The sequence below is a fragment of the Lonchura striata genome, chromosome 2, assembly GCF_050655825.1.
Source record: "Lonchura striata isolate lonStrDom1 chromosome 2, ASM5065582v1, whole genome shotgun sequence".
Taxonomy (NCBI): Eukaryota; Metazoa; Chordata; class Aves; order Passeriformes; family Estrildidae; genus Lonchura; species Lonchura striata.
The window spans coordinates 16,782,788-16,809,299 of record NC_140704.1 but is presented as its reverse complement, the minus strand read 5'-3'; the positions used below and the strand labels follow the sequence as shown (position 1 = coordinate 16,809,299).

Below are 26,512 nucleotides of genomic sequence, written 5' to 3'. Positions count from 1 at the left end.
AGATAGAGATTTCACCGCCCGAGCCCAGAGGGTAAGTTGGGTCAGAGCAGGGTGTGGGACCCTCGCGGCGGTTGGGCTACCTTTTTTTCTTTTTTGAGTTTTAACCACCATCCGTGCCCAGACGGGGGCTGTAGGCTTGCATGTCCCTGGCAGCTGGGAGGCTTTTTCTTTTCCGAGGAGGACGCAACCTCGCTCGGTCTTTTTGGGGTAACTCATACTGGAAAGCTCTTTCTCGGAAAGCTGCCTTTTCTACCCTCTCCTCCCTATTCTGGGCTATGGGGGCAAGGGGGGTTGAAAGGACACCAATGGGACAGAATTATAAATGGCGACACATCAGCTATGGGAGAATTGTTAACATCCTGAGAGAGGCCCTTCACATCCACACATTTTGTTGGCTTCCAGCTGCGTCAGGCTCCTCTCCTGTATATTTCCCCCTCGGCTTCTGCTAAGACCCCCTTCCCTTTTCCCCACAGACTTCCCCAAACCTCCTCCCCTGGGGATGGCAGTGGCCGAGCCACCCCAAGCGCCCTGCCGGACACTGTTATCCTCCCTTAGGGGCGGCATTGGCCGTGCCTCCCCAGGTGAGGTGCAGTGCACCCGGCACCCCCTCCCAAGATGGCGCTGGCCACACTACAGGGATCCCCTTTTCCCACCTTGATCTTTCTCTTTCACCCCAAGTTTTCCTGCCAGCCTCACCCCTCCCCCAATGGCCCTGCACCATCCTGCAGTAAGCCAGACCCTATTGGGGGGGAGGAGAGGTTGGATTAATCCCTCAGTCCTTCTTCTGGCCCCCCCCCTCTGATGGGAGGGATTGCTGGAGGGGCCCCTCCGTTGGAGGACCTCCCTTTGTAAGAGAGCTTTCCTCTTTGCTGTGGGGGGGTTCCCCTTTGAAGGGAGTGGAGCTGGAAACCCAGACCAGAGCTCCACTGTTCTTCCCCTGAAAGAGTGGTGCCCAGGTTCACCCCTCTATCCCATCTCCTAAATGTACCTTGCCCAAAGTTCCCTTATTATTTCAATACAAGTTTTCCCCATTGCTTGTGATAATTTGGAAATAACTTCTTGGATTGAGTTATATCTTATAGAAGGAAAGATCATCCTCTCTAATTACTGCCCACAATGCTATGCCAACTTCTTGCTTTCAGCTGAACTGAGCAAAAAGCTCTCACCAAGAGAACTATGCCCACCACTGACAAAAGTGTCACCTGGAAGTCTTGAATTGACATGCTGGGACATTCAAAAGGTATCTAAGCACCTTCAAACTGCCAAACTGAAAAATGCCTCAAGACCAGTGCAAGCTTCAGTTCAATGTGGAGGGGGAAAAATACCAACAACCTAAGAGGGTTAAAAATAGGAGCTAAAAAAAAAATTTAAATGAGGGAAGGATTACTGTTTCCCATCCCTTTCCATATATAACTGAAGGAAGCATTATGCAGAATCATTGAAGAGCTAGGTGTCATTTTCTGACTAGGTATTAAGAGTGCACATATTTGTCATACTTAGGTGTCAAAAGCTGTCTGCAAGTCAACTATTTTTAAATCAAATTAATTTTATGAAATATACATCCAGCATCAAAATAAAGCAGAACATGTCCTTGGAAAAATGTTGCACAGTAAGGTCACAAAACACTGAAACTTTTAGAATGGCTTTTCTAGCATTCACTCTTCTCACCAGAATGCTCAGCCTCCCATCCTATTTCCTCCCTTCTCTTTTGTTACAACACAAAAAAAATCAATTTTAATACATTTTACATCTGCAGTCGATCATAATTCATGCACTTAATCTTACACAAAAGAATTTGAACTTTCTTCAAAACAAAAAAAATCAAAGCCTACAGAAAACTCCACAAATCAAGTAAAATGCTGTGATGATTAGACCTCTATCAACTATTTTGTGTAGGTACATGGTCACATGGAATTTTTAAAATGCAACATTTAAACTCCATTCAAAGAAAAAAGCTGTCTCTTGTTGATACACAATTATCTGGCTTGATCTGGCACCAAAATATGCTGTAAAATACAAAAAGATGTTCCAATGTGTGAGAACCCCGGCCTTGCTCTGGGATCTCATGTGGTGGTGAAATTCCTCCTCCAACCCGTGCTTCCAAAGAAAAACTCCGCAGGCTTAGCTGTTCGGTCTCAAGGCAGTTTATTGCTAGTTATCTAACAGATTATGTTCTTGGACTGCAGCTATTTGATCAGTGGCCTGGGTAGAGGCACACACACACCCTGACATCCTCTCTATCTGCTGTCTTCTTCGTCTCTCTCCCCGCCCAGGGCTGCTGCTATCTTTTATAAGATATATTACATATAACATGTTTACAATTATTCCCCAATACCTACTACCTACGTTGCCAAGTGTTTTTCTACTCTAAACCAATCTGTGAGTGCCAACATCACCAAGAACATGGAGGCAAGGAAGAAGAAGGAGGAAGAACAGGATCAGCCCACTTTCCTCCATCTTAGAACTTCTGACCCCCATGTACAAAGTGAAAACCCCCCTGTACATGTGTTAAACCCCCCCCGTACAATACTAAAAAAATTTCCCCTCTACTTTGTAACTACTTTTACTATACTATCTAACCGTTTGTGATTGCTTGTTCCACCTCCAAAATTGGTAATTCATTCCATGGCTCAAACTCAAAATCACAACTGTTTTTCAGTTGTCTGCCAGGGTCTAGAATGCTTCTGACCAAGGCCTGGAACCTCTAAAAATGTCTGAGAGACATTTTGAGTTCCCACACCAATGCAATAATTCAAAGCGTTTGTAAAAAGAAATTAATCCTACCTCTACCAAACTATTGCCTTCTAAATGGTCTATACATCACTAGACCTTACAGTATTTTAGCATGAAAATACCTGAAATTGCAGCATGTCCTTTTCAACCTTCCTCCATACCTGAAATGGAAGCAGTTTCAGCTGAGATGCTTCCAACACCGTCCTTTTCCAGTTAATTTTTCCTGAGACTTCACATCTATGAACCAATAATCTTTCTACTACTTTGAAGGAGCAGTGGTCCTCTGGATAGGTACCTGACATCAGCAAAGACACCAAAACTTACCCTGGAGTAAGACAGACATCTTTTATCTTTCCCAAGACAGATATCTTTGCTAACTATTTAACTGAATTTCCTTTAAACCTTTTGTCAGTTTAATGGGACAAAACATAATCAGAATGAGAAAAGGTGTCAAGGTCTGAGATGATGCTTTGTGCCAGGTCTGCAAGATTTAAGAACATTTATGTCTGGAGAACACACCTATATTTGAAAAGTGTAACAGCAAGAGGAAAAATCATCAAAATACAGCATTATTAAAACTAGCTTACATGGATTTTAAATTGATCAGTCACTAAAAGCTATTAAAACCCACCTGATCAGCCATTAATTTTGAGAGGTTAAATGTTACAGTCTGGTAGAACTTAAATACTGGGACTCAAAGTAACGCACAGTTGAATGTGAGAGGCAGAGTTGTCAATGGCAGTATAATCTGCTGATGCACCCATACCTAGTGATGCACTTTAATCTTGAGACTTCATAAATTGGTCAAGAACAGTAGCAGATTCCAGTCCACAAAGTCTAAGGGAGAGAAGTTCCTGTGGTTTGATCCATGAGCCCAATTTGAAGGCTTGAACTTTGACCTCGATCATTCTGCTTGCTTGTTTGAATTCCGCTCAGGATGAGCAGCTGACTCTGAGATGCCTGGCCCAGGCCGGGGGGCGCAGGGAGTACCCTGCTCTCTCTGCAGCCTCCTGCCTCTCAAAGGGGTGCTGTAAAACCTGCTCTAGGAGCTCAACCTGGAAGCAATTAAAAGTGGGTAAGCTTTTATACCAAATGTTTTCTCGTAAACAAGGAAAGTTTTTTGCACTTTATGCACCCTCCTGGCTCCAGAAACTATCACATGAATTGCTTACTATTATTAATACTACTATTAATACAGTCACTACTATTTATAATTAGTACTATTAATAATTTTGTTAGTATTTTAAATAGCAGTTTGTGTTATATAGTACAATTTTGGTCAAAAAGTAGTACAGTTCAAGTGTAAATGTAAAAATTGTTTCATTAGCTGTTATGCCAGTTATTATTAAATCTGTCAAGAAAAAAAAGCTCATTTTACCTCTGAGAAATCATTCAAATTAGCTTTTTGCACTGCTGATTCTGCCATCCAATTCCTAAGTATGTATCTAGGATTAACAGCTGAAACCAAGAGCAAATCATGTTAAATTTAGTTAGACATATTCAACAAAAGGAAAACAGTCACTGAAACATGTCACTGAAATCTTCAAGAAGATTTAAATTTGCAGATCAAGAAAAAATGCATAAAAAGGAAAATTAATTAATCAATCTACTTAATTCTATGAGTTGCTAAAGGATTTTTTAAACTTACACTATCACTAGTGCCAAAGTGACAAACAGAAATTAGAGTAGCACAGAACACGACATTGATAGAGGAAGGATTTCCTGTCAGGAACACCAGCAGGCTTTTCAAGTGCTATGAGTTTACCATGGCCTAGATTCCTGCTGTGTTTATGGAAAACATTTCACTGTTGTCAATACCTTCCTGGAGATCACAAAAATGAATATTGTATTATTTAATTTAAAAAGTAATTACTATTATATCCTTTAAAGTATATGTATATAGATACTCCTTCTATGTCATGTAACAAAAGTTTAGCCATAAAAGTCTTTTATGTTATATTTCAGGTGTATTTTTTAGAAACTGCTTTTTAAAATTTAATCTCCTGGCTGGGGGTAGGCAGAGGTTCCTCAGTTTTTTCTACAACTTTTTGTTGTATCCTTTTGGAAACATTTATGACAACTGCACTGTTCCCCTGCCTTCTTTCAGGCTGCTTTTATCTAATGAGCAGAAGAGAGAATGTAGCAACACTGGAAAATGAAAACTGCTGAATTAGTAAACCAGTATATATCCTACAGCAGAGCCACTAACAACTTCAAAAAGGAGTTTTGTCAAACTGTATGCCAGGAACAATTCATATCAGCACACATGGCTCTAATTATCAATTTTTTAGCAGATTATATAAATTAAATTCTTAGTTTTGTTCTGCAATTAAAGGCATAGAATTCTACGTCAGTAAGTTTTTCCTAATGATCAAAACAATGTTACAGAATGACTGTAACACTTCAAGCCTGCTTTGAAGTTTTAATTTGTTTTCCCCAATTCAGTTAGCATTTATTACATTAAGGTATTAGTGATACCAAAGGTGTTTCACTCATGCACTTGAAACCAAAAGTCTGTGATTTATGGACATATACAAACTTAATCTCCTTCCCTTTCCACTGATGTCCCAGCAAGTTTTATATTAATAAATGTTAGGTTTATATATTTATTTTAAAAATCCTTAGACCTTTATAAAATATTCTTATAAACACTCTTACAGCATATTTGAAAGAGGGTATTGAAAAAAACAGAGGAATCATCAAAATTACTCAAACTTCCCTCTACTCAATTCCTTTAGTCAATTATTTATTATTTTATTTACAAATAATGTATTAGATGGGGCCACAGACATTCTTCTTTTTCACATCTCCACAGTATGTACTTACATGCATTAAAAAAGCCAATAAATACAACTGTCTACTGGGAATCCTGATAACCTCAACACAGGCATAACAACACTCTGCCCTAACTGCTAAAAACCAGTGTATTTCCACTTGGCAAAACAATTTGCTCTGGCCAAGTATTTGATTTAATCCAATAAATGAGTTATCAATAGTAAAGCATGATAACTATTTAAAGAACATTTCAAAAGGTGAAAAAGTTAACATATGACTCATTCAAAAAATGATAATTCACGTTAGAGCTGTGAGTCATTTTAGCAGGAGAATATTTGTCCCAGAAATAAATTCTTAACAATTGCAATTTGACAAGTTTCACAGTGGTTTTAAAAATATCAGTATTTAACACAAGTGACAAGATAATTATTAAAGAGTAACACAAGCCAGGTAAGAAAAGGATAAAGCAAAAGAATTTTTGTGCCCTTATAAGCATGATCTGGTTGACTTTTTTTACATGCTGCTTTTGTAAAGAAATACAATTTTAGACTTGGTCTGTCAAAATTTTTGATAAACTCCAGAAGAACTAAGTTTAGGTAGTGCAAGATGAAACACTACTAAGAACTGGAAATTCAATAAAGGGATAAAAAAAAAAAAAGAATAAGTGATGACTTCAAATGATTCAAGTTAACATACTTCGAGAAATTAGATTTTTTTATGACACTTATTAACAATTAGGGAAGGGTGATGAATAATGAGGTGTTAATGCCAATATATTCAAGGTCAGTCAAAGACAGCAATACACAATATACTGGAAGTTCCAAACCCAGCTGAGAATCTGAGGAGCCAGGACAGATTTGTCTTCAACATGAAATGCTGGGTAAAAATGCAGAGTTGACTGAATTGAACCAGATTTCTTCTGAAGTTGTGCTGACAAGGACAACCGTTACAAGCAAATGCTCAAACAAAAAAACAAAACAAAAACTGAAATAATTTTTAAAGAGGCCACAGGGGCATCTAAGCAATCTATTTAAATCCATGGACATAAAAATACAAAAAAGAACAAAAGAAATCCCAAAACCTCTGTAAGAAAATTCTGTCATCCTGTAATATGGAGCAGCTAGCAAAGGTCCAACAAAGGTTGTTGATTTTAAATAAAACAAGAACAAACTAACATCAGTAGCCTATTATAAATTTTTGCAGCTCTGCAGTATAATTAGAGAGTGATGGTTGATTATATGGAAGAAAACTAACTGAACTGTGAACCTTTGCAGATCAAGCTTTGACTGCTACCAAAACTAAGACCACTAGCACAACTGTGATTTTGGAGGCAAAACCTTTTCCATGTTTCATCTGTCTCGTGTACTTATGAGGTCCTCTGAGGTGCATCAAGAAAAAAATAATGATGGTTTGCAGAAAACCATTGACAAATTAGGATCCTTTCTGATTTCGAATAAAACCTCAGGATGTCAGGATTTTCTCTAAAAGCAGATTTAAAAGATACAAAAGCATAAGAACTGTGTTTAGAGAGTTTTCAGCATTCAATTTTAGCTGAGGAAAACAGGAGCTTGAAACTTAAAAACAATAATTGAGCGAAGTGCCTCAGAAACTCACAGATGAAGTTTCTTAACCCTATCAAAAAACAAATATTTCTTCTTGGTAGCTCTTTTCATATTAACTTTCTAAAATGCATATAGAATTTTAAGAAGTGTTCTTTAAAAAGGATAGAGCCTTTGTTAAAAATGGGGATGCAAACCTGGAACCATAAACTGTGCCCTCTGTAGTTTTACTACCTCATTACTGAAAGTCAGTGCCAGCTCCTGCCATTTTCCTAAATCGATTGGAGCTTTAGAAGAAAGTGGCCAATCAATATCTAACAGAACAGTGCAGCCATTTCCATCCTGCTTTGCAGGAAGCACCCTGTAAGGCAGTGTAACAGTGAAGCCTCATGTGCAGAGTTTGATTAGACCTTGTGGTTCCTTTATTCCCTTTTGGTCATTGATTTTCAGTTGCTCATTTTTTCTTATAAGCAAATTTCACGAATTTACCACAGCTTACTGCAGATCAAAAATATCTCCTGCTGAACAATTATTGGAGTTTCATATCCATTGTTTCTGCTGTGATACCTAACAGCAGTACCTTTGCAATTTTGTGTTTAGAAAAACTTGGAGAATCAAAGCACCTTCCTTTGTTTTCTATGACCAGATAGTCCTTTAGCAAGTTTTTCCTCTGGATGACAGAAAGAAAAAGTGTGTCTCTATCAGAAATATGAATTCTTTGTAGAATGTAGAAAGGGCAGAGACAGACTGAATGAATGTATAGTGTGACAAGATTTGCAGCAGCATAATGAGAGCTTCTCCTCTTCAGAAAAATACTGTATTTTAGTTCTACCCAAAAAGAAAAATATCTAACACTAAAGAAACGTATGTAAATAGATATTTGCCATCTGCAAGCATATGATTCCTTTGGATTGTTTTACTCACTTGCCATTCTTATTCTTCTTTTGGCATCTGAGTCACCGTTGTAACTACACATGAAAAACAAACAAAAAGAAGAAAAACAGAAAGCACTTTAGCTAGTGAGGATTAAGCTGATATATTTTTAGAAATATCTTATTTGACTTCCATTAAAATCATTAAGTGCTCTGCTTTTGTGTTTGGCAGAAGCTGGTGTGAATCTCTATGAATGATTAGACTTGGAAAAAACTGCACACTTTCTTGTAGGTTTTGTGCCTTGTATTGCTTTTTTCCCTTAAGAATTTTATTTACTGAATAAAATTTCCAAGTATCTGATATGTATTTATTTTTAGTACTATTAGCCATGCATACCATATATAACTAAGAAAAAAATGTTAGATTCTTTATTGATTTAACACAAAAGAATCCCGTGCATTCCTATCTATGCAACACAATGGTTTCCAAACACAATCTGTGAATTTGCAACTGTTCAGCTTCCATCCCCTGACACCATAAAGCAATGTTATTATATAATAAATAAATAAATAAATAAATAAATAAATAAATAAATAAAATAAAAAAAACCAGTAATCAAACACTATTCATTCCTATATACTTGCAAGGCCTGTGTGTGATTCTTGGACTGAATCTGTAGGATTGGTATTTTAAGAAAAACTGTTAACCAAAGAAAATGGATCAGATGCTCAATGAAAGATGAAGAATAGAAATTACTCCTAGCTACCATGTCATTTTTGTGTACCTGAGTGTCAAAACAGAACTACAACAGCAATTATTGTTGAATCCAGCACAGTGAAGAACCAAGAAAATAAAAAAGGCATATGAAACCATGCTTGGGCCAGTTTATTAGACCCATTAAAGGCTATGCAAAAACACTGCAGACTAAAGTTTCCTTGTTCTGGCAAATGCACACTTTAAACTGCAATCAGATTTACCTGTTTAATCTAAGGAGGTACATAGTAACCCATTCTGAAAATAATTTGTGTTTACCCAAATCCTGGAGAGCCCAGAATTCCTAAAGAGAAAGAAACAATTATTGACAGATAATGTTTTAAGCTGTTAAGCAAAAACCAAAGTAAGCAACAAATACTGCATTTTAACCCCAGCTGGCAACTAAGCCTCACATAATCACTTGCTCATGCTCCTCCTCAACTGGGGTTTAAAATAAGGTTAAAAGTAAGAAAACTCATGAGTTAAGATCAGTTTAATAATTGAAATAATTTAATAATAACAATAATAATAGCAGTGAAAAGGAAAATATCAAAAGGAGAGAGAAATAAAACCCCAAGTGCTCACCAAACTATGCCCAGGCAGTTTCCAAGCAGGGTATTATCCCCCGGAGCTCTCCCCTAGTTTATTTGCTGAGCATGGCACCAAGTGCTGTGGGATATCCCTTTGGCACTTTGGGTCAGCTGTCCTGGCTCTGTCCCCTCCCAGCTTCTTGTCTACCCCCAGCCTCCTTGCTGGCAGGGCACCACGAGAAGCTGAAAAGTCCTTGAGTTAGTGTAAGCCCTGCTCAGCAACAACTAAACCTTCAGTGTCTTTTCAGCATTATTCACAACCTAAATCCAAAACATGGCACTGTACCAGCTACTAGGAAGAAAATTAATTCTATCCCAGATGAAACCAGGACAATGAACAATAAAAAAATTAAAAGGCAAATGTATGATAACCCTCCAAAGAATCTTCTCCCTAAACATTCTACTGGTATCTTTTCCTCTGTATTAAAATTATTTGTTTTTGCTAGCATGATACAGCCACATGAATCCATCTCTGTTTTCAAAAATTTTACCTAAACACCTCTAGCACTTCACCCCTGTTTTTCCTTGGCTTATTGTCTTACATATAGGATTTTTAAGCCACATAATTACAGGTTTCACTCTCTGCTGAGACTTGTACATGGATCAGATATATTCAGAGGCTTTTTTCATCAAAAATGGTGCAATAAGCAAAATATATAAATAAAGAAAAGGTGAAGAAAAGGGAAACTAAAGTCTACAGAGATAGCTGAAAACTGAGGAGAATAGAGACAGCAGGAGAGGAGACAGAACTTGGAAAATGCTGACAGCAAGAAATCAGAGCTTGGGGCTACTGCTTCCAGTGATGGACAGCAAACACAAACCAGGCTTCCCTGGCTGAATACACTGAGCTAACAGCTGCTTCATATTCCTCAGCTGAAAGCAGCCAATGCTCACAGACAAAAAAATGAACTTCAGAGAAAGAACAGATTAGGAAGAAATGGACATAGATAAAAGGAGGTAAACAGCACATATTTGAGAAAAAAAAGGTAAGGGAAATTAAAGCAAGAAGAAAATGTTTTGATCCCATCTGTTTCGTTGGGGTTTTTTTTGTGTGTGTGGTTTTTTTTGTTGTTTTTTTTTTGTTGTTGTTGTTTTGGTTTTTGGGGTTTTTTTGAGGAATAAGAGTAAAAAATATATGAAAACTATATTTGATCCTAAAAATGAGCACAGAAATAACTAAGAGCTGGGAATCAGGGAGGTGGATAACAGGTGAGTATGAGAATCATGCATTTGTTCAAAGATGTATAGAGTTAGGCTGCTTTAGGAGGAATTTCAGAATGTTTTCAGTTAATACTAAATATAAGGACTCCTGCATTGTTCCCAAAGGATTCTGGCATTTTTAGGTCATTTTTGGTATGCAGCATAAAAAATCTTAAATGATGTACAAATCAATAAGAAAACTTATGCATAAAAGTATTGGTGTGTAAATAAACAGAGGTGAAATTACTTTAAAATTGAAATTCTTTAAAACACTGAAAACTTTTTACCAGCATAAAATTGTACTTGTTTTTCCACATCAGTTTTGGAACTCAGAATTTGTGGGCTCAATAATTGCATTATGTGGGCAAAAAAAAGATCAGGTTGCTACCAAGTGAAGGCTGGAAATGACCCTTGATGTAGCAGCAGGATCACAGTTACACCACAACTGCTGGTTCCTCAGCCAACACCTTCAAAGATGGGAAGATGGAGTTGACATAAATGGAAAAATGCCTTGGGTTCTATGACAAAAATACCTTCTCTTACAAATATACCCATCCTTTTATCACCCTCCTGTGCAAACAATAAATTCCAAGGCCACAACTCCTGGGTTTTTTGTTGCTTACCTCTAGAGCATCTAAACTTTTAAATTCTTAATGCCTTCAAGTTTATGGAAAAGTCATAGAAAAAGACCTCTTGCTTAACACAAGAAAACAAGGAAAACCAGAAAATTTGCTCAAAACCACTTAATTATACTTGGAAAAAGAACCATCAACTCCTCATTTTCATTCTGTGCTTTACATTGTCATCCTGCTGCCTCAACACACCTTCCTAAGTCCACCTGCTCTCATTTAAATTGGCTTCAAAATCAGACATAAATCAGGTGTTTGGGGAAGGCAATGAAGTTTCCCAGGAAAAATGAACAAAAAGGCACTGTATTCAAGAATAAAAGGAAAAAAAATCATTTTGGCTCTCTCAAAATGGTTATTTTTTTCCAGATTTGATTCCTTTTCAGAAGCAGATTACAAGCTTCCTTTTCAGAATTTCCCTTTTGCTTTTTTATTCAATTATGACTTGCCTAGCATCTCAGTCCTGTTCAAATATTTCAACTATATTTCCACTTTCAAAGATTGCACTACATCCAGGTAAAAAAATTAAATACTTTCATGTGTTTTATATATGGTTATACTTGGTCCTGAAGAGTAAATTTAGGCTAAGTTAGCAGCAACACAGGATAAGACAGCAGGCTGAGCAGGACACAATAGCAAAATGTATTCATAAGTTTCATTAAGTTTCATTTAAAACCAATCTCTTGCTCAAGGAAGAGAAGAGGCCACTCTGGGCAAAGCGTTCGAGCAGGAGTTTATGTTGAGATGGAATCTCACTTATCATTAGATACCAAGATAAGCAGATATGCCTGAGAGCAGAGGTTTAGGCCATCTGGTAAGCCCAGGTCAGGAGCAGTCTGGTTGACCTGAGGCTGAAATTTTCCTCATGAGCCCTGTGCAACTTCACTTGTTGGAGAAAAGGTATTCTTAAACAAAGCAACAAATAACAGGGAGATGAAGGGGAAGAAAATTCTTTGTAGCAGACCCATGTTAAATGTGACAAAAATCACATTCCTAGCTGTGTATGAGTATTTACGACTACTCCTATTGGACCTGTACCAAAGGCTGAAAATCTGACTTCAGCATTTTTCATGAATGCACCTTTCATTAGCACTTTTCATTAACATATCCATCATTACCAGATACAAGCTTAACAAGGGGTGGTAGCCTGACACAGGTGTATTAGTCCCTCTGTCCCTTAATAACAACACAAGAACATATTTCCCAGATGAATCATAGCTTAAGATAGCCTCTACTATATCAGAGTTATGTCCAACTTGATTTACTCTTTTTATATTAAGTATTCCTAGGATTGAGTGCTTGTATTTATACCTCAGGAATATGGAGTTCCTTTAACTGGTCTGCAGTAATTTCACTCAGCTCTCGGAATGTCATTGTAAAATCAGCCTTTGTATCTTCCATAATCTAGTGAATAAAGATACTTCTTTGAGTGCTTTTCAATGAGGAGTACCAGTTCAGATATCTACCAAGAAAATTAGCAAAGTAAACTCACTTTTAAGAGGAAAGCAATCAAATAGTTATCATTCTCATTCTCCCCAAGAAGACCCAATTTTCTTTTGAATAGTTCTGTGAAACTGAAAATAATAAGAAAGTATGGAAGTTGTGAACATTACATATTTTATAGTATTGTGACTAGAAGGTTTCAGTTCTGAAAGTGCATACCGACTGTGATAGTGCTCACCATACCCCTCCAAAATTTGGGAAGCTCTGCAAAACAGAAGAAATGTCAAGTTCTAAGGAACTAAAATGCTGTTGCAAGTATAATACTGCTGTACACTAAACAACAAAAACTTCTGCCTGCTTTCTCAGAAACATTGATATTCTGAATCATCTGGGATCTATTCTTCATGTAAGAAACCTTACAAGAGGCTATTAAAATACTACTTCATTACTTCAGGAGGATTCATGGTCTTCCTAAGTATGTGTCTTACAAAACAAGCTAGGCAAACTTAGAACAGAAAACTATGGGCAAAGGTCCTACCTTAATGAAAGGAGAAAGGATGACACAACATCTAATACCTCCCTGCGGTCCTATTTTAATACTATTTCTGACCAACAAAAACTTTTCTCCCCATCCTCCAATCTTATTCTGGTCAATAATTAATCCAGAATCAATGTCCATTTAAAAAAAAAAATGGAATATTTTAAAAGCAAATCCCTTTCTTTCCTAAGCATATGGTGATTACAGTGTCTCCCATCTCACTAGCTCCCATTATGATATTTTAAGGATTACTTACAGCTGCTTTTGCCTGGGATCCAATAAAGGTTTTAGAGCTTGTAACAGCTTGCTCAGATTAAACAGCCCAACACTTGCCTGATTTCCTATTTTATACCTCCTTTCATCATCAGATGTGTTTGGAACAAAATCTGTTTCAAACAAAAAATTACTTTTCCATAACAGAGTAATTAAAATAAACAATCAATGTTAAAATATTGAAATACATTCATTTTTATACTTACACAGCAAACTTATAGACCTATAAACCTAAACCTACTAAATATTTAAAATCAGATCACAAGAATACTTATTTAAAGTGAGTTAACTCAAGATCTATTATTTGCAAAATCTAAGGAATACATCCTTCACACAAAAGTTCCCATGTGTTACAAGTGACATTTTCCTACCTGAAGATACAAGGTAAATTCAGTTGGTTACAGAGAAAAAAAACATTAAAAACAGTCTTTTACACTTGAACCCAGTATTTTTACTACATCTAGTGCTACTATTTTGCACATAGATTAAGCAAACAAATGTCCAACTAGATTCACAATTTAAGTATTTATGGGAAAGCCACATATATAGTAAACATGCATTTACATGTACAGTAAACATGTATTCAATAGGCAAATTAAGCAAATTTGTTTCAATTGGACAAGCAAGCTTCAAATAAAAATTAGGCCTAATGTTTTCCAGTATTCAAATCCATTATCTGGGAGATACCAAATACCTGTCATGCAAGTTACAAGTATCCAGAAGTAAAATGTATGCCTGTCTAGAGCAGCAGTCTCTGAGGGGATCAGTGGGAACCCCTCACTCAGATCAAACCCAGATAAGCTGATCCATGCACACAGCATCACCCCAGCCCTCACAGGACACTGACAGCAAATGGAGCTTTAAGGAGGAAACTCCTAACTCATCTGTCAGATCTGGTGAGTGGTTCCAGTCTGAATTTCTACTCTAACACCTCTCATCTGGCTCTAGGATGCACTGGCTGGCTGGGACAGACTCAGCTCTCTTCACAGCAGCCTGTCTGGCACCGTGTGTTGGCCTTGTGACCAAAACAGTGCTGACAGCACAGCAACGTTCTACACATTGTTCAGCAGGGCTGGCCCAGCATCAAGGGCTCAATTCTCATTCTGTAACCCCAGAAAATGAGGCTGGGGTGGGCTAGGAGGGGATGCAGCTGGGACAGCTGAGCTCAGCTGGGATATTCCACACCTATAACATCATGATCAGCAATAAAATCTGGGGGTAGTTTTTCCAAGGCAGTTCTTGGTTGGGCACTCACTCGGCATCAGTCTGGTGGTGACATATGGTGAGTGATTGTCTTTGCATCACCTGCTGGTCACCCCTGCCATTTTTTTCCCCTTGATTTACACAAATGTCTTTATCGTGACCCATAAGCTTTTCCTTAACCTTGCTTTTCCAATTGTGTCCCTCAGCCTACAGCAGGGAGGAGTGAACAAGTGGCTTCTGGATCCTTAATTGCCAGCTGGGGTCAACCCACCCTATAAAGAAAGATCTAAGAGCAAAAAAGCCCCATTTTGTTTGACGTTTATTCTCTTGAGTTTTCCATAATTTGATGCTGCAGGCATGAAAACACATAGCAAGATAACCTCTGCTGATTCTGAAGTTTATTTAGTTGCAACCTATAAACAATAGTCTTAAGAATACACATTTATGTACATACTGAACCTCTATCTATCAATCCCAGACTGACTGAGTTAAGATTTTCCAACAAAAGTTACCATGATTGTGTAGGTTTGATTTCTTCTCTTCCAACATATAATTAGCTGCTATGAATATAAAACTGGAGCTTTCATGCATTCAAGGTTACTCTATTCCACTTCTGCTTTTGGCTGCTTCCAGCAATACACAATTTTTAATTTTCGAGGCTTCTGTAGTAGTATCTATTGAATTGATGGTATTCAAGCGGAAACATTCTCATGGAAATGGGTTTAATAGTAATATTTCACTTACAAGACTTTTAGTCTTTGAATGCAACCTATATAGTGTATCATAAAACTCATCACTAATGCAGTTTTTTTTCCCTAAAGCTCTTCAAACAATACACATACTTAGGGTTTTTCTGTTAATAATGAAAGGAGTTTTCATGCAATGGAAACTATATAATTTAATAGAAAAAGATTATTTTAAGTAAAAAAAAAAAAAAAAAAAAAAAAAAAAAAAAAAAAACCACCACTACCAAACAGATGCTACACTCACCTGGGTCATAGGAGTCCATAAATCCAAATGGACCATAATCTATTGTTATGGACAATAAACTGAAGTTATCTGTATTGCACACACCTACAGTTAAACAGAAAGGAGAAACAAAAGTTAAAACTCCACCTGAATCCCAGGCTCTAGGCAATTTGCTGTGGAACAGGTCCACTGAATTTAGAGAGCTCTCAAGAATCAGACTTTGGAAAACACACCCAGCCCATGCCCCGCAGCACACCCAGGCTCCCAATGCTGTTTTGGGGTTAATCCCACAAATCTGCAGCACAGCTGGACAGCTCCATGTCCTGTGCACTGTAACAGGCCAGGGCTTTATGTGGATGGATCAAATTCAGAGCAGTTAAACTTACACATGGCATCAGTACCCTGACTTTGTACACTGCACTGCTGCAGCAGCTCTGAGAACTCTTGCTGCCCTATTCTCATCCTGTCGCAGTGGTGCTCTGAGACATCACACAGTGTAACTCTGTTACAAAAGCCCCTTGTATAACAGATAAATCTGTAGCTGAAGACATCAGCAGAATGAAACACCAAGGTGACAAATAAAAGCCATTTTTAAGTACATTACTGTAAAGTGTCCCTCCCCTAAAGCCAGTGCCATCTGGCACCTTACCATGTGCAAACCCCACAGACATCCACAAGGAAATGAGATTTGCAGTCTCTGACACGACAGTAGAGAAAAATTCCTAAAATCAAAAACATCTTTTACTTCAAGTTCTCTCTATAAAAAATATTGAAATATATTAAGCATTTTATTCACTATAGAAATGTGTAATACATTCTATTTTTCAAATTTAGGTTTGTGTCTGTCAGGGCTTGTTATTCCCATTCTACATTATGTGAATGCATAATAACCTTATCCAGCAAACACCATTGTTAAATAAGTATACACAGATGCCCTTAAATAAATTAAGAAGTAAAATTTAAAAAAAACAAACAAAAAACAAAGGCACTACATATACTAGGCAGTATACTAGAATATACTATATATGCTACATTTACATTAGCAAAAGCACACTTCATCACAACATGACCACTGCTCACTGACAACCTGAGCAGTAAAGGAACAAAATACAACAGAAAATGGAAGTTTCATGATAAACACTTCCAAAATGGAAACTGGTAAAAAATGTTCATATTTGACTTTGAGAAGACAAAAAAAAAAAAATCAAGAAGCAGATTTTTACTGCAGAGAATTAACAAACTTCTGCTAATAAAACCTGGAAGCTTACTTCAAATTTTTGTTCACATACTTATGGAAAATAAAAATTACTCTTCAGAAAGACTTACCAGGTATCTATTTGAATCATTCACAGCTATTGATGGAAAATGTTCCTGGATGATAAAGTCTAGCAATTTTCTGTAACAGCAGAAACCGAATTCTTTTAAACTGGTACTTATGGAGATAATTAAACATTCTTGTTTTCAAACTGCAAAATTCTGATCTACAGCTTGCCACAAATAGTTATTAAAAAACTCAGTCTATTTATTCCAATGAATATTAGAGTAAGCTCTTCCAAAATGTTTAGAGATAAAACCTAAGTAAGGTTGTAGTCATAAATATGACTGGAGACTGCCACAAAGAGTTAAAATTATCTCCACATTAAATCTCCAGAGCACACCAGGACATGGCTCTGCATGCAGCAATATCCATTTTTTATGGAAAAAAAGAGTTTGCATTTCCAAAAAACAGTATAAGATTACAGGGAATAACCACTCTACATCAGAATTCTCACAAAGAAAATGTTATAACTGAATTCTTATGGAGTAAGGTTACTTCTACAGTAACTGGCCATTCCCAAAACAGTTCCTCACATTCCTACGAGACAGGCTTAGGGAAATGGGATACATGCATTAAAATTTGCAGGACCTGTCACAGAAAACTGAGAAATGTAGCAACTTAGAATTTCAATTTACAAATCTTTCCAAAACAAAAAACTCCTCCCTAGTGCTTAGTTACCAGAACTACTTAGGTATAAAACTTTCCTCATTTTGTAAGATCTAGGCCTTTAGAAACATCTCAAGGGCTTTACCCTTGTGAGGTAAGATCTTTGGTATGCTTGTATAAAAATAGCAAGTTACCTTTCTAAATTATGTAATCTCATTTGCTAAATAATTTATGTCTAAATTCCAACTGTATACATGAATTCTAATGTAATTTGATGGTTGAGAAAACTGTTTCAGTTACTGTGAAGATGCAATTCAAACCTCAGTAAGTCCAGTTCCCCAGAGTGAGCTAAGATTTCCAAGGATCCTATACGAAACCATGATTTGGCAAGTCGTAGCACTATTGCACCTTAAATATAAAGAGAAGTGTGTTTAAATGTAAATAGAGAACCAGCAAAATAAAACAGTTCCATAGGAAAAGCCACCATGTGTTGTTTCTATAGACACAGAGTTGTATAGGCACAGTTAAAATGGTATTTTTGTAAGTATGCCTAACACATAAGAGATGAATATGTATAACATTATTTTACTACACATGCATTTTAATGATAAAGCTTGATTTGCTATACTAGCAACCACAGGCAAAATTCTGTTAGTGCATTAATACTAGAATCACTCCAGAAATGCCAGCCTCAAAGAAAGAGCACAAACAGATTTTTCCCCATTCTGTGCCATCTCTCTTTTTCAGAGCAGGTGTAGATGATGTCACAATGACATGGCCACAGTTGCATTCTACCCATCCTGGTATTGATACCAAAACAATAGAAAAGTTCCCTAGTTTTCAATAGCATTTTTGTAATGGGAAATGAAAATCAAAATAATATTCTTTCAATATGTATGCTACAATTATAGAAGACCTATTCAGAGGGCTTCATTTCTTCAAGCAAGATATGTTTCAGATTGATTTTCTCAGGGGAGGTTTCATATCTTAATAAATTAAATTAAGCCAATTTATTACTTTTTATTACACATTTTTTCATGGTGAATTAAGTTACATTGTAACATTTTAAAATATGTTAATTACCTCTTTCTTTCTTAATATTTCCATTGTAAAACTGATCTCTCCACACATCATCATCACTTACAACTAAGCTGTAGCAAACAAGAAATGAATGTTAAAAGTTACCTCAGCAAAAGTAATTAATAATGAAGATCAAAGTGATATTTTATATAAATTCATCTTCTTCGTAAGAAGAAAGATTGTTTTTACAAATGACTGTTTTTACAAATGATTGTATTTACAAATGACACAGGCAAAGAAGATGCTGAGGCTTAACAAGGTTCATGACCAAAATGCATTTATTTTGTATTTAATATAGTGTTGTCCAATTTCATTATCCTCACTGTTCTTGGGGAGATGTCTACTCTCAAAAAGAGCAGTGCATTCACTTGGAACCTCAGTGACAGATTAGTGTGATTGTAACATCAACTAAGTCCCAGTTTCCCTGGGGACAACATGGAAATTTTGAGGAGAGAGAAATTAGAAACCAAATTGTTGCATCAGATGCAGGTTTCCCTTTACATGTCAGAAACTTCATCTCTTTATATGTCAGAAACTTCAGGGATAGCTCTTTGGTCCTTAGCAATCACTGCTACTGGTACTTGGATTTTTAAAACCAATCTCTTCCTTTCATTTGCCTTAAAATTCTATACATCCTATAAATGTTCATGTTTATCCACATATTGAGGTTTGTGAGAGTTCAGTACAACTTGCTTTAAAATATTTCACAACTTGCATTAATTTGTTTAAATAAAATATGTAATTTCCTTGTATTTTCTGTTGTATCAGGAAAAATCAATCCTCACAAACAAGGGCATCATGTTCCTCTAAGGTTAACAAGTAGGAAGTTTTCTCTCCAAAGCAATGGGGATTACACTGACAATCCAGCTTCGTGCCATATTCTGAAAGAGATCTTATCCCCTTAATAGGCACAGAAGATTCCTTATTCAAGACTCCAGCAGGAAGCTAATTTAGCTCATTTTGTGCAATTCTTCTTTATCTTTGCTTGTTGATAATTGGAAAATATTCTTCTACTCAGGAGAGACATAGACCTATTGGAGTGGGTCCAGAAATTACCAGAGAGCTGGAGCACCTCTCCTATGACTGAGAGCTGGGGCTGTTTGTGGGGAATAAGGGGAGACCTTACAGCACCTTCCAGTCCCCAAAGACAGCTGGACAGGTACCCTTTACCAGGGCCTCTAGCAATAGGACAAGGAGGAATGGCTGTAAACTGAAAGAGGGCAGATTTAGCTCAGGTATTAGGAAGAAGTTTTTTACTCAGAGGGTGGTGAGACACTGATCAGGTTGCCCCAGAAAGGCAGTAGACGCTCCATCCATGGAAATATTCAGGGTCAGGTTGGAGGGCGCTTTGAACAACCTGATCTAGTGATGTCCCTGCTCATTGAGGGGGGAATTTGACTAGACCAGTAAAAGTCTCTTCCAACCCAAATTACGATTTCATGATGCAAAATATAGTTGGGTGGCATGCTATTTGATATTTAATGCAGTTATTTATATCTGCTACTAGGTGGTTGAAAACAGCAGAGAAGACAGACCCAGATTTTTCTTTGAGATACACAGCAAAGAACAAGAGACAAACCTATTGTTCCATTCATAAATATGACTGAAGACAGTCACAGTGTTAATTCTCAAGAGTTTAATTTTGGAAGTACAATAGATTCTGGTTTTACATACTTGAGCATTGAGATCTTAGAAAGAATGCAGTTGAACCAAAAATGTGGGAAATCCATATAAACATAAATATGTACAAAAAGGTTATGAAAAGAAATAGCATTAAGTCTTACCTAGTGCAGTTGCTTGCAACAGTAACTGTGGGTTTGAAACTAAATTATTATTATTGTATTCAGTATTTTTGAAGATACCTAGTAGCTATTCAAACTGAATGTTCGGTTAACTGCAAAGAACAGGCAGTGACTTGTTCCAAGAGAGGAAAAATATACAGAAATCAATCTGCTCCTTTTATTGTAGATGTACTGATACAAGTAGAATTAGGGTGGGTTTTTTTCTTAAATACTCATTTGAAACCAGTTGGTATGTCTGTAGGATTAAGTACAAAAAGCTCTGATGTAAATGAGATGGAAGAAGAAAATCTTAATCCTTCAAGAGAAAACAAAAAAAAATTAGAAACAGAGATGGAACCTCAGACACCTACAAAATAGTGTGTGCAGCAGAACACTAGGGACAGAAGGCACAAAAGTTGTGCAACTGAACTTTACTTTTGTACAGACCGCTGCAAGAAAGGGTGTTTCCTTTTTACTGTGTAACTCTTAGCAGGCTCTCTGCAAAATTCCTACAGAATATCAACACTTCTATTGCAGATAAAAAATCCATGGAGGCATTGACATTTAGTTAGTATGGATGTGCAACATTTGAGGGCTGGCCAGGTAGCTGAGCAGCCACATAAACACACATTCCCACTAGAAAAGTACCTCTCCAATGGTCCCTGTAGTTGGTAAGTGCCATTACTGGAGAAAAGGCAGCAGCAGACCAGCTGTACACAGAATATAGGAAACAGAGCACCGAAATTGCACCCACACCAAAGAAGCTGGAACAGCACTCACAGAAGGATGGATGGATGGATGGATGGGTGGGTGGATGGATGGATGGATGGATGGATGGATGGATGGATGGATGGATGGATGGATGGATAATATCCCTCCCTACCTGGCTCTCACTTAAAGAGCTTGACTTTACACTTCCAGTGCTCTGCCTGCTGTTCTGCATGAACAATAAACGCTATGCAAGTAAAGCCACTCAGAAAACTATGCATATTGGCTCACTCTTTTGACTTCATGTGTAACACTGCTCACTGGTAGCCTCAGTATGTGAGTAAAATGGTACTGTATGAAGTGTTCTGTATCTGACAGTACAGTCATAAACTGTAACACCCTGTTGGGAACACAGTACTTAAAATTAATAGAGCAAACCAACCTGCTGGGTGTTCTGGGATAAGCCATACGGTTTTTCCTCCCACTTCTGACAAGACTTGACAAGACCTCTGTTAAGTGCATCCCACCAGCCTCAGTGCAACAGCTCCCCATCGGGAAGAATATGGCTGTCAGCTGGGGTTTTTCCAAATTAAGTCTTGTGAACACTCTGCAGACCTCGTACAACAGTTAAGAGAGCCAGGCATTTAACCAATCTGCCAGCAGAGAGCTAAAGCACACTGTGTGCTCAGTAGAATTTTGTGCACAGTAAAGGGGTAATTTCATACTGTTTTGCAATGAACAATTTGTTGAGACGACGGCAAAGAGAGGCTCTAACCTGCCAAATGATTTCCTGCTGATATTCAGACAGATTTAAAGTTCTGCATTAACAGCCAACAGCAAAGAGTCTCAAGATGAAGTCAGTGAATAAACCATCAAAAATGTCATTTACAAACACTGCACTTCAACAGAGCAAATGAGTTAGAACTAATGCTAAAGAGATTTGCAGACACTTTGCAAATACAGACACCTAGCCATGTGGCAGCTGAGTACAGGCCTTTTCTGCAGAACATTTGCTTTCTTTAAAGCCTGAAACACTGCAGTATAGACTTGAGACTACTTGGAACAACACAAAATGAACTTGGCATTTTAAACATGATCATTTGAAAATATTCAATTACTTGATTCTGAGAAAATCATCCAAATGAATGTGTTAGTCTCCTTTGCTTCACACAGAATTAGTTTCAAATTTTTTTTATGAACTCTTTCTCTCTCTGCTCAAGAGGTGTTTGCATAGATAAAGAATGGAGAGTGATTGCCTACTTCAGTTCTACCTCCAAGATTAATGTTTATTTATATGAATGACAATTTTTCCCAGCAATCTTAAAAAATTTCAGTAAAAAAATAGCCACTTTTGACATTTTCCTAGTTGTCTAGATTCTAGGATTTGAATTCACTTTACAGAAATGAGTCTTTACTACACTAAAGTTAAGTTGTATTTCTAGATTCCAGCAAACTATGTGATGCAATTAACTGTTGGAGTTTATTATTGGAAAGTTTGATCCAAAAATCTGTGGAGAATATATTTTGTTCTGATTTCATACATATTAATAGATCTTTCATCTTGGAAACTAACTGCCCTACTTTATTGATGTTCAGTGAAACTCAGTCACAGAATTACCTGTAAATAAGTATACTGTGAACAAAGTTTAAAAAAATACCTAGCAGCTCTGCTTGTAGGAATTCCAAGATAGTGCATGGCCTCACTACATAGAAACTCTCGAACAGAAGAGCGAAGCACAGCTCTCCCATCACCATTCCTATGGAGAACAGAGAAATAAGGAATTGGTCATAAAATCAAAGCAAATTTCAAATAGAAAACATTCTGCTTTAGAGTACGTAGAGTAACCGCAACTTACCTGGAGTATGGAGTCTTTCCTGACCCTTTTAACTGCAGCTCCCACCTCTCACCATGCCTGCAAAAATACCATTGGCATTTGTAATGACAGACCTCAGGTTAACCATGAATCTGCTAAACTGAACACAGAGTTCAATCAGATACTTAAAAAAAAGTCACACCTGTTTGTATATACTCCAATCAAATGGGCTCTTCCATCTCCCAGCTGACCTGCCCAGCTACCAAACTGACAAAAATTAAAATCAAGTTATTGTCCTCTATCATTTATAGAAGTTATACTTGAAACAATACAGATTAAATCTAGGTCCTCACAAAAGACACATTTGCTCACATTAAAATGTTGAACCCTAAAGCTGTATTTCCACATTCACTCCAAAAATGAATCAGAAAACCACAGGAAAAGACTAACACCAGTAATTATCTTTTTTTTTTTTTTACCTTCCAGCTATGACATACAGCTACAGACCTGTCTTTTTTGTATAATGAGCCTTTAAACCCACATGGCTTGTTTTGGTTTTTTAAATTGGAAATTACAAATAAAATTCTAGCATTCTTCTCCATGAATAATCATATCCATTTCAATGAAACCTGAACCTTAGTAATCATGGTGTTGCAGTGAGGCTCTGTCCTTCTCCACTCCTCTGAGCTATTAGTATTAGATACTAATAATTGGCCAGGCTGCTGGGTGCTAAGCAGACTCAGCAGCTAATGAAAGTTAAAAACATAATTTGCTTCAGGCATAAACAAAAGCAGAACATGTAAACAGGGTACTGTGGAAGGATATTATAGTTCTTTTCCACCTGCAGCCTGTTATGAAGAACAAGTCTGCAAACAAACTGTTAGTAAGCATTCATGTACTCACAGACATATGTACTTACAGGTATTATCCAGGTGTAATTCACAAGGAAAGACCTACACAATTTCACCTGGAAGAATGAGTGCCATACTTACCTGGTGACCCCCATACCTATGGGCCAGTGGAACAGACCCAAATATCACTTTCCCACCACTGACGAACTCCAGAAAATCAGATGATCCTTTGACAGATATATCAAGATCCAAAATACTTTCAAGAACTTCCTGGAGAAAAAAGTAATACTTGAACATGATCAAATTTTCAGTGGTAATGCACATGTTTTCTCTACAGATTCCATCATTAAAAGACATCTCAAAATATGTTTTAAATGCTCTGTTTGTTTAAAGTATTTTTTGAGAAGATGTTTCATGATAAATAGCATGTTAATATTAAAATATACTTCAGTATATGTATTAATAATTTCAACTAATTAGAGAGGAATAAAAAACAATAACCAACCTTTGAAACAGCTACAAGATGAACTCTAGATTTAAAAGGTGTAGGGTAGACAACCGAAAAAATGCAGTTTCTCACGTTACGGACATAATTTTCTTGGATCACATCAACTGGAAAAGGATCTGTAAACATGAAACAGACAAGATATGCCACATAAAAAACAATGAATCATATTAGTCTTGATATGTTTCCTCCTAAATCCAGCCAAAATGTTTTAAAAACAATTAAAACTTGTAATATTACAACTTTACCAATGTATATTAAGCCTTCATGAAAAGCAAGCCCAAATAAATTTAGTATTTTATTGTTTGGAATTTCTGAAAATTTCTTAATTCCGCAGTTAAAGAATCTACCACAGCTTTCTAGTTTTAAAATCTAAATCATATTTAACAATAGATTGAATAGACTGTGACTGGAACAGTCTCAGGGCAGTTTGATGTTGCACTCAATTATATACACCATAAAAGATATCTTCAGGAGACAGAGAAGTTCAGCTTTTCCCACAGCTGAACAATGTAGTGCAACAAATTTAAGTCACTGTGCACCAGTAACTGCTGTGTACAGTCCATATGCAGCAATGATCACCACACAACCCAAGAGAACAGATGAAGTCTTTTCTGAGTAATGTAAACAGTGAATGAATGGGTTAGAAGATGTAGCTCTTGCTGTAGCATACATGTGTACTCAGAAGTTGCGCTTCATTCTTCCTTCACACCTACTCTGTGCCCTTTCCCATGGTAACAGAGGACAAATATTGTTTTAAAATGGTGTGTTTTACCATCTTTATGGACTTTTGCTTGCAAGAATCGTACAATTCCACATTAATTATAAAATCCCAGTAACTCATAGTCAGTTTTGTAAATATTTTAAGTTAGCATCTCTGGAGCCTTGCTGCTAGCCATGTTTCTCACTACCTCTAATGGCAGATCCTGTTCTAGCCAGCTGCCACAAGATTTATCAGTATTATTTCTTAATGCTCACAAGCAATATTATCACCTGATGAAATTAGTTCTGTAATGTTATCATATCAATTAGCACTATGATTACAAGCAGTTTTGTATACCCTAGGGCTAGGAGAGATAGAATGTTTTGTGTACTTCCAGAGATGTGTCAGGTTATTGACTCTGCACTAACACTGGGACTCGGGGAAAAAAAACAAAAACAAAACAAACAAACAAACAAACAAACAAACAAAAAAAACAAACCAACAAACAAAAAAAAACCACACCAAAAAACCCCCTCCTTTTGACCAATCTAGTTTTAATTTTAAAGCTCTATTTGACTGTGTGTACCAGGTTTTGCTTAGTTACTGCTTTAGGAGCTGCCACAAACCAACAAACAAAAGCACCGGGACAGGACAGGAATACAGAGCCTGGGACAGGGCAGGACAGGTTTACAGAGCCTGGGACAGGGCAGGACAGGAGTACAGAGCCCCGGGATAGGGCAGAACAGCAGTACAGAGCCCGGGCCAGGGCAGGACAGGAATACAGAGCCTGGGACAGGGCAGGACAGGTTTACAGAGCCTGGGACAGGGCAGGACAGGAGTACAGAGCCCCGGGATAGGGCAGAACAGCAGTACAGAGCCCGGGCCAGGGCAGGACAGGAATACAGAGCCTGGGACAGGACAGGTGTACAGAGCCTGGGACAGAGCAGGATAGGTTTACTGGGCCCCGGGATAGGGCAGAACAGCAGTACTGAGCCCGGGCCAGGGCAGGACAGCAGTACTGAGCCCCGGGACAGGGCAGAACAGCAGTACAGAGCCCCGGGCCAGGGCAGGACAGGAATACAGAGCCTGGGACAGAGCAGGACAGGTTTACTGGGCCCCGGGATAGGGCAGAACAGCAGTACAGAGCCCGGGCCAGGGCAGGACAGCAGTACAGAGCCCGGGCCAGGGCAGGACAGGTTTACAGAGCCTCGGGCCAGGGCAGGACAGCAGTACAGAGCCCGGGCCCGGGCAGGACAGCAGTACAGAGCCCGGGCCCGGGCAGGCCGTACCTAGGAGGCTGTCGGAGGACAGGGCCCAGGCGCAGAGCTCCGCCGCCCGGCGCCGCGGGCACTGGCCCGGCGCGGGGCTGGAGGCGTTCGGGGCCGGGCAGAGCCCGCGGGAGCCGCACAGCGCGGCCACGCAGCCCCAGGCCAGGCAGGCGGGCAGCCAGGGGCGCCGCCACATGTCCCCAGACCTCGGCTTCAGAGACACCCACGAACCCGCCCTGAGCTCTCCCGCCCTCCAAGAGGGCGTCGGGCTGCCCGCCCGGCACCGGGCCGGAGGGCGGCGGCGGCGGCGCGGGGCTTCCGCGTCCGGGTCGCGGCGGTGCCG

At 38.1% G+C, this 26,512-nt stretch overlaps 1 protein-coding gene across 1 annotated transcript; it reads right to left on the bottom strand.

Moving 5' to 3' along the window:
* Positions 1-199: 199 nt before the first annotated feature.
* LOC110471993 (uncharacterized) lies at positions 200-26,469 on the bottom strand. The gene is made up of 19 exons (XM_021533145.4): positions 26,191-26,469; positions 24,199-24,317; positions 23,835-23,963; positions 23,045-23,109; positions 22,885-22,941; positions 22,687-22,785; positions 18,543-18,610; positions 17,780-17,867; positions 16,862-16,931; positions 16,185-16,257; positions 15,557-15,640; positions 13,347-13,476; positions 12,772-12,816; positions 12,602-12,683; positions 12,421-12,513; positions 8,918-8,997; positions 7,992-8,035; positions 4,112-4,191; positions 200-3,788 (listed from the first exon to the last, which is right to left on the bottom strand). The coding sequence occupies exons 1-19, from the start codon at positions 26,363-26,365 to the stop codon at positions 3,666-3,668; spliced, it is 1,704 nt and encodes a 567-aa protein (XP_021388820.3). The 5' UTR covers positions 26,366-26,469; the 3' UTR covers positions 200-3,665.
* Positions 26,470-26,512: the final 43 nt, after the last annotated feature.

Excerpts from the sequence above, each read along its gene's own strand:
- LOC110471993 (XM_021533145.4), bottom strand. The coding sequence starts at position 26,365 with ATGTGGCGGCGCCCCTGGCTGCCCGCCTGCCTGGCCTGGGGCTGCGTG. Across the intron at positions 23,964-24,198 it reads ATCTTGTAGCTGTTTCAAAG|GAAGTTCTTGAAAGTATTTT; the intron begins GTTGGTTATTGT and ends TTTTTTCTCCAG. Across the intron at positions 13,477-15,556 it reads TATGGACTCCTATGACCCAG|ATTTTGTTCCAAACACATCT; the intron begins GTGAGTGTAGCA and ends TGTTTGAAACAG.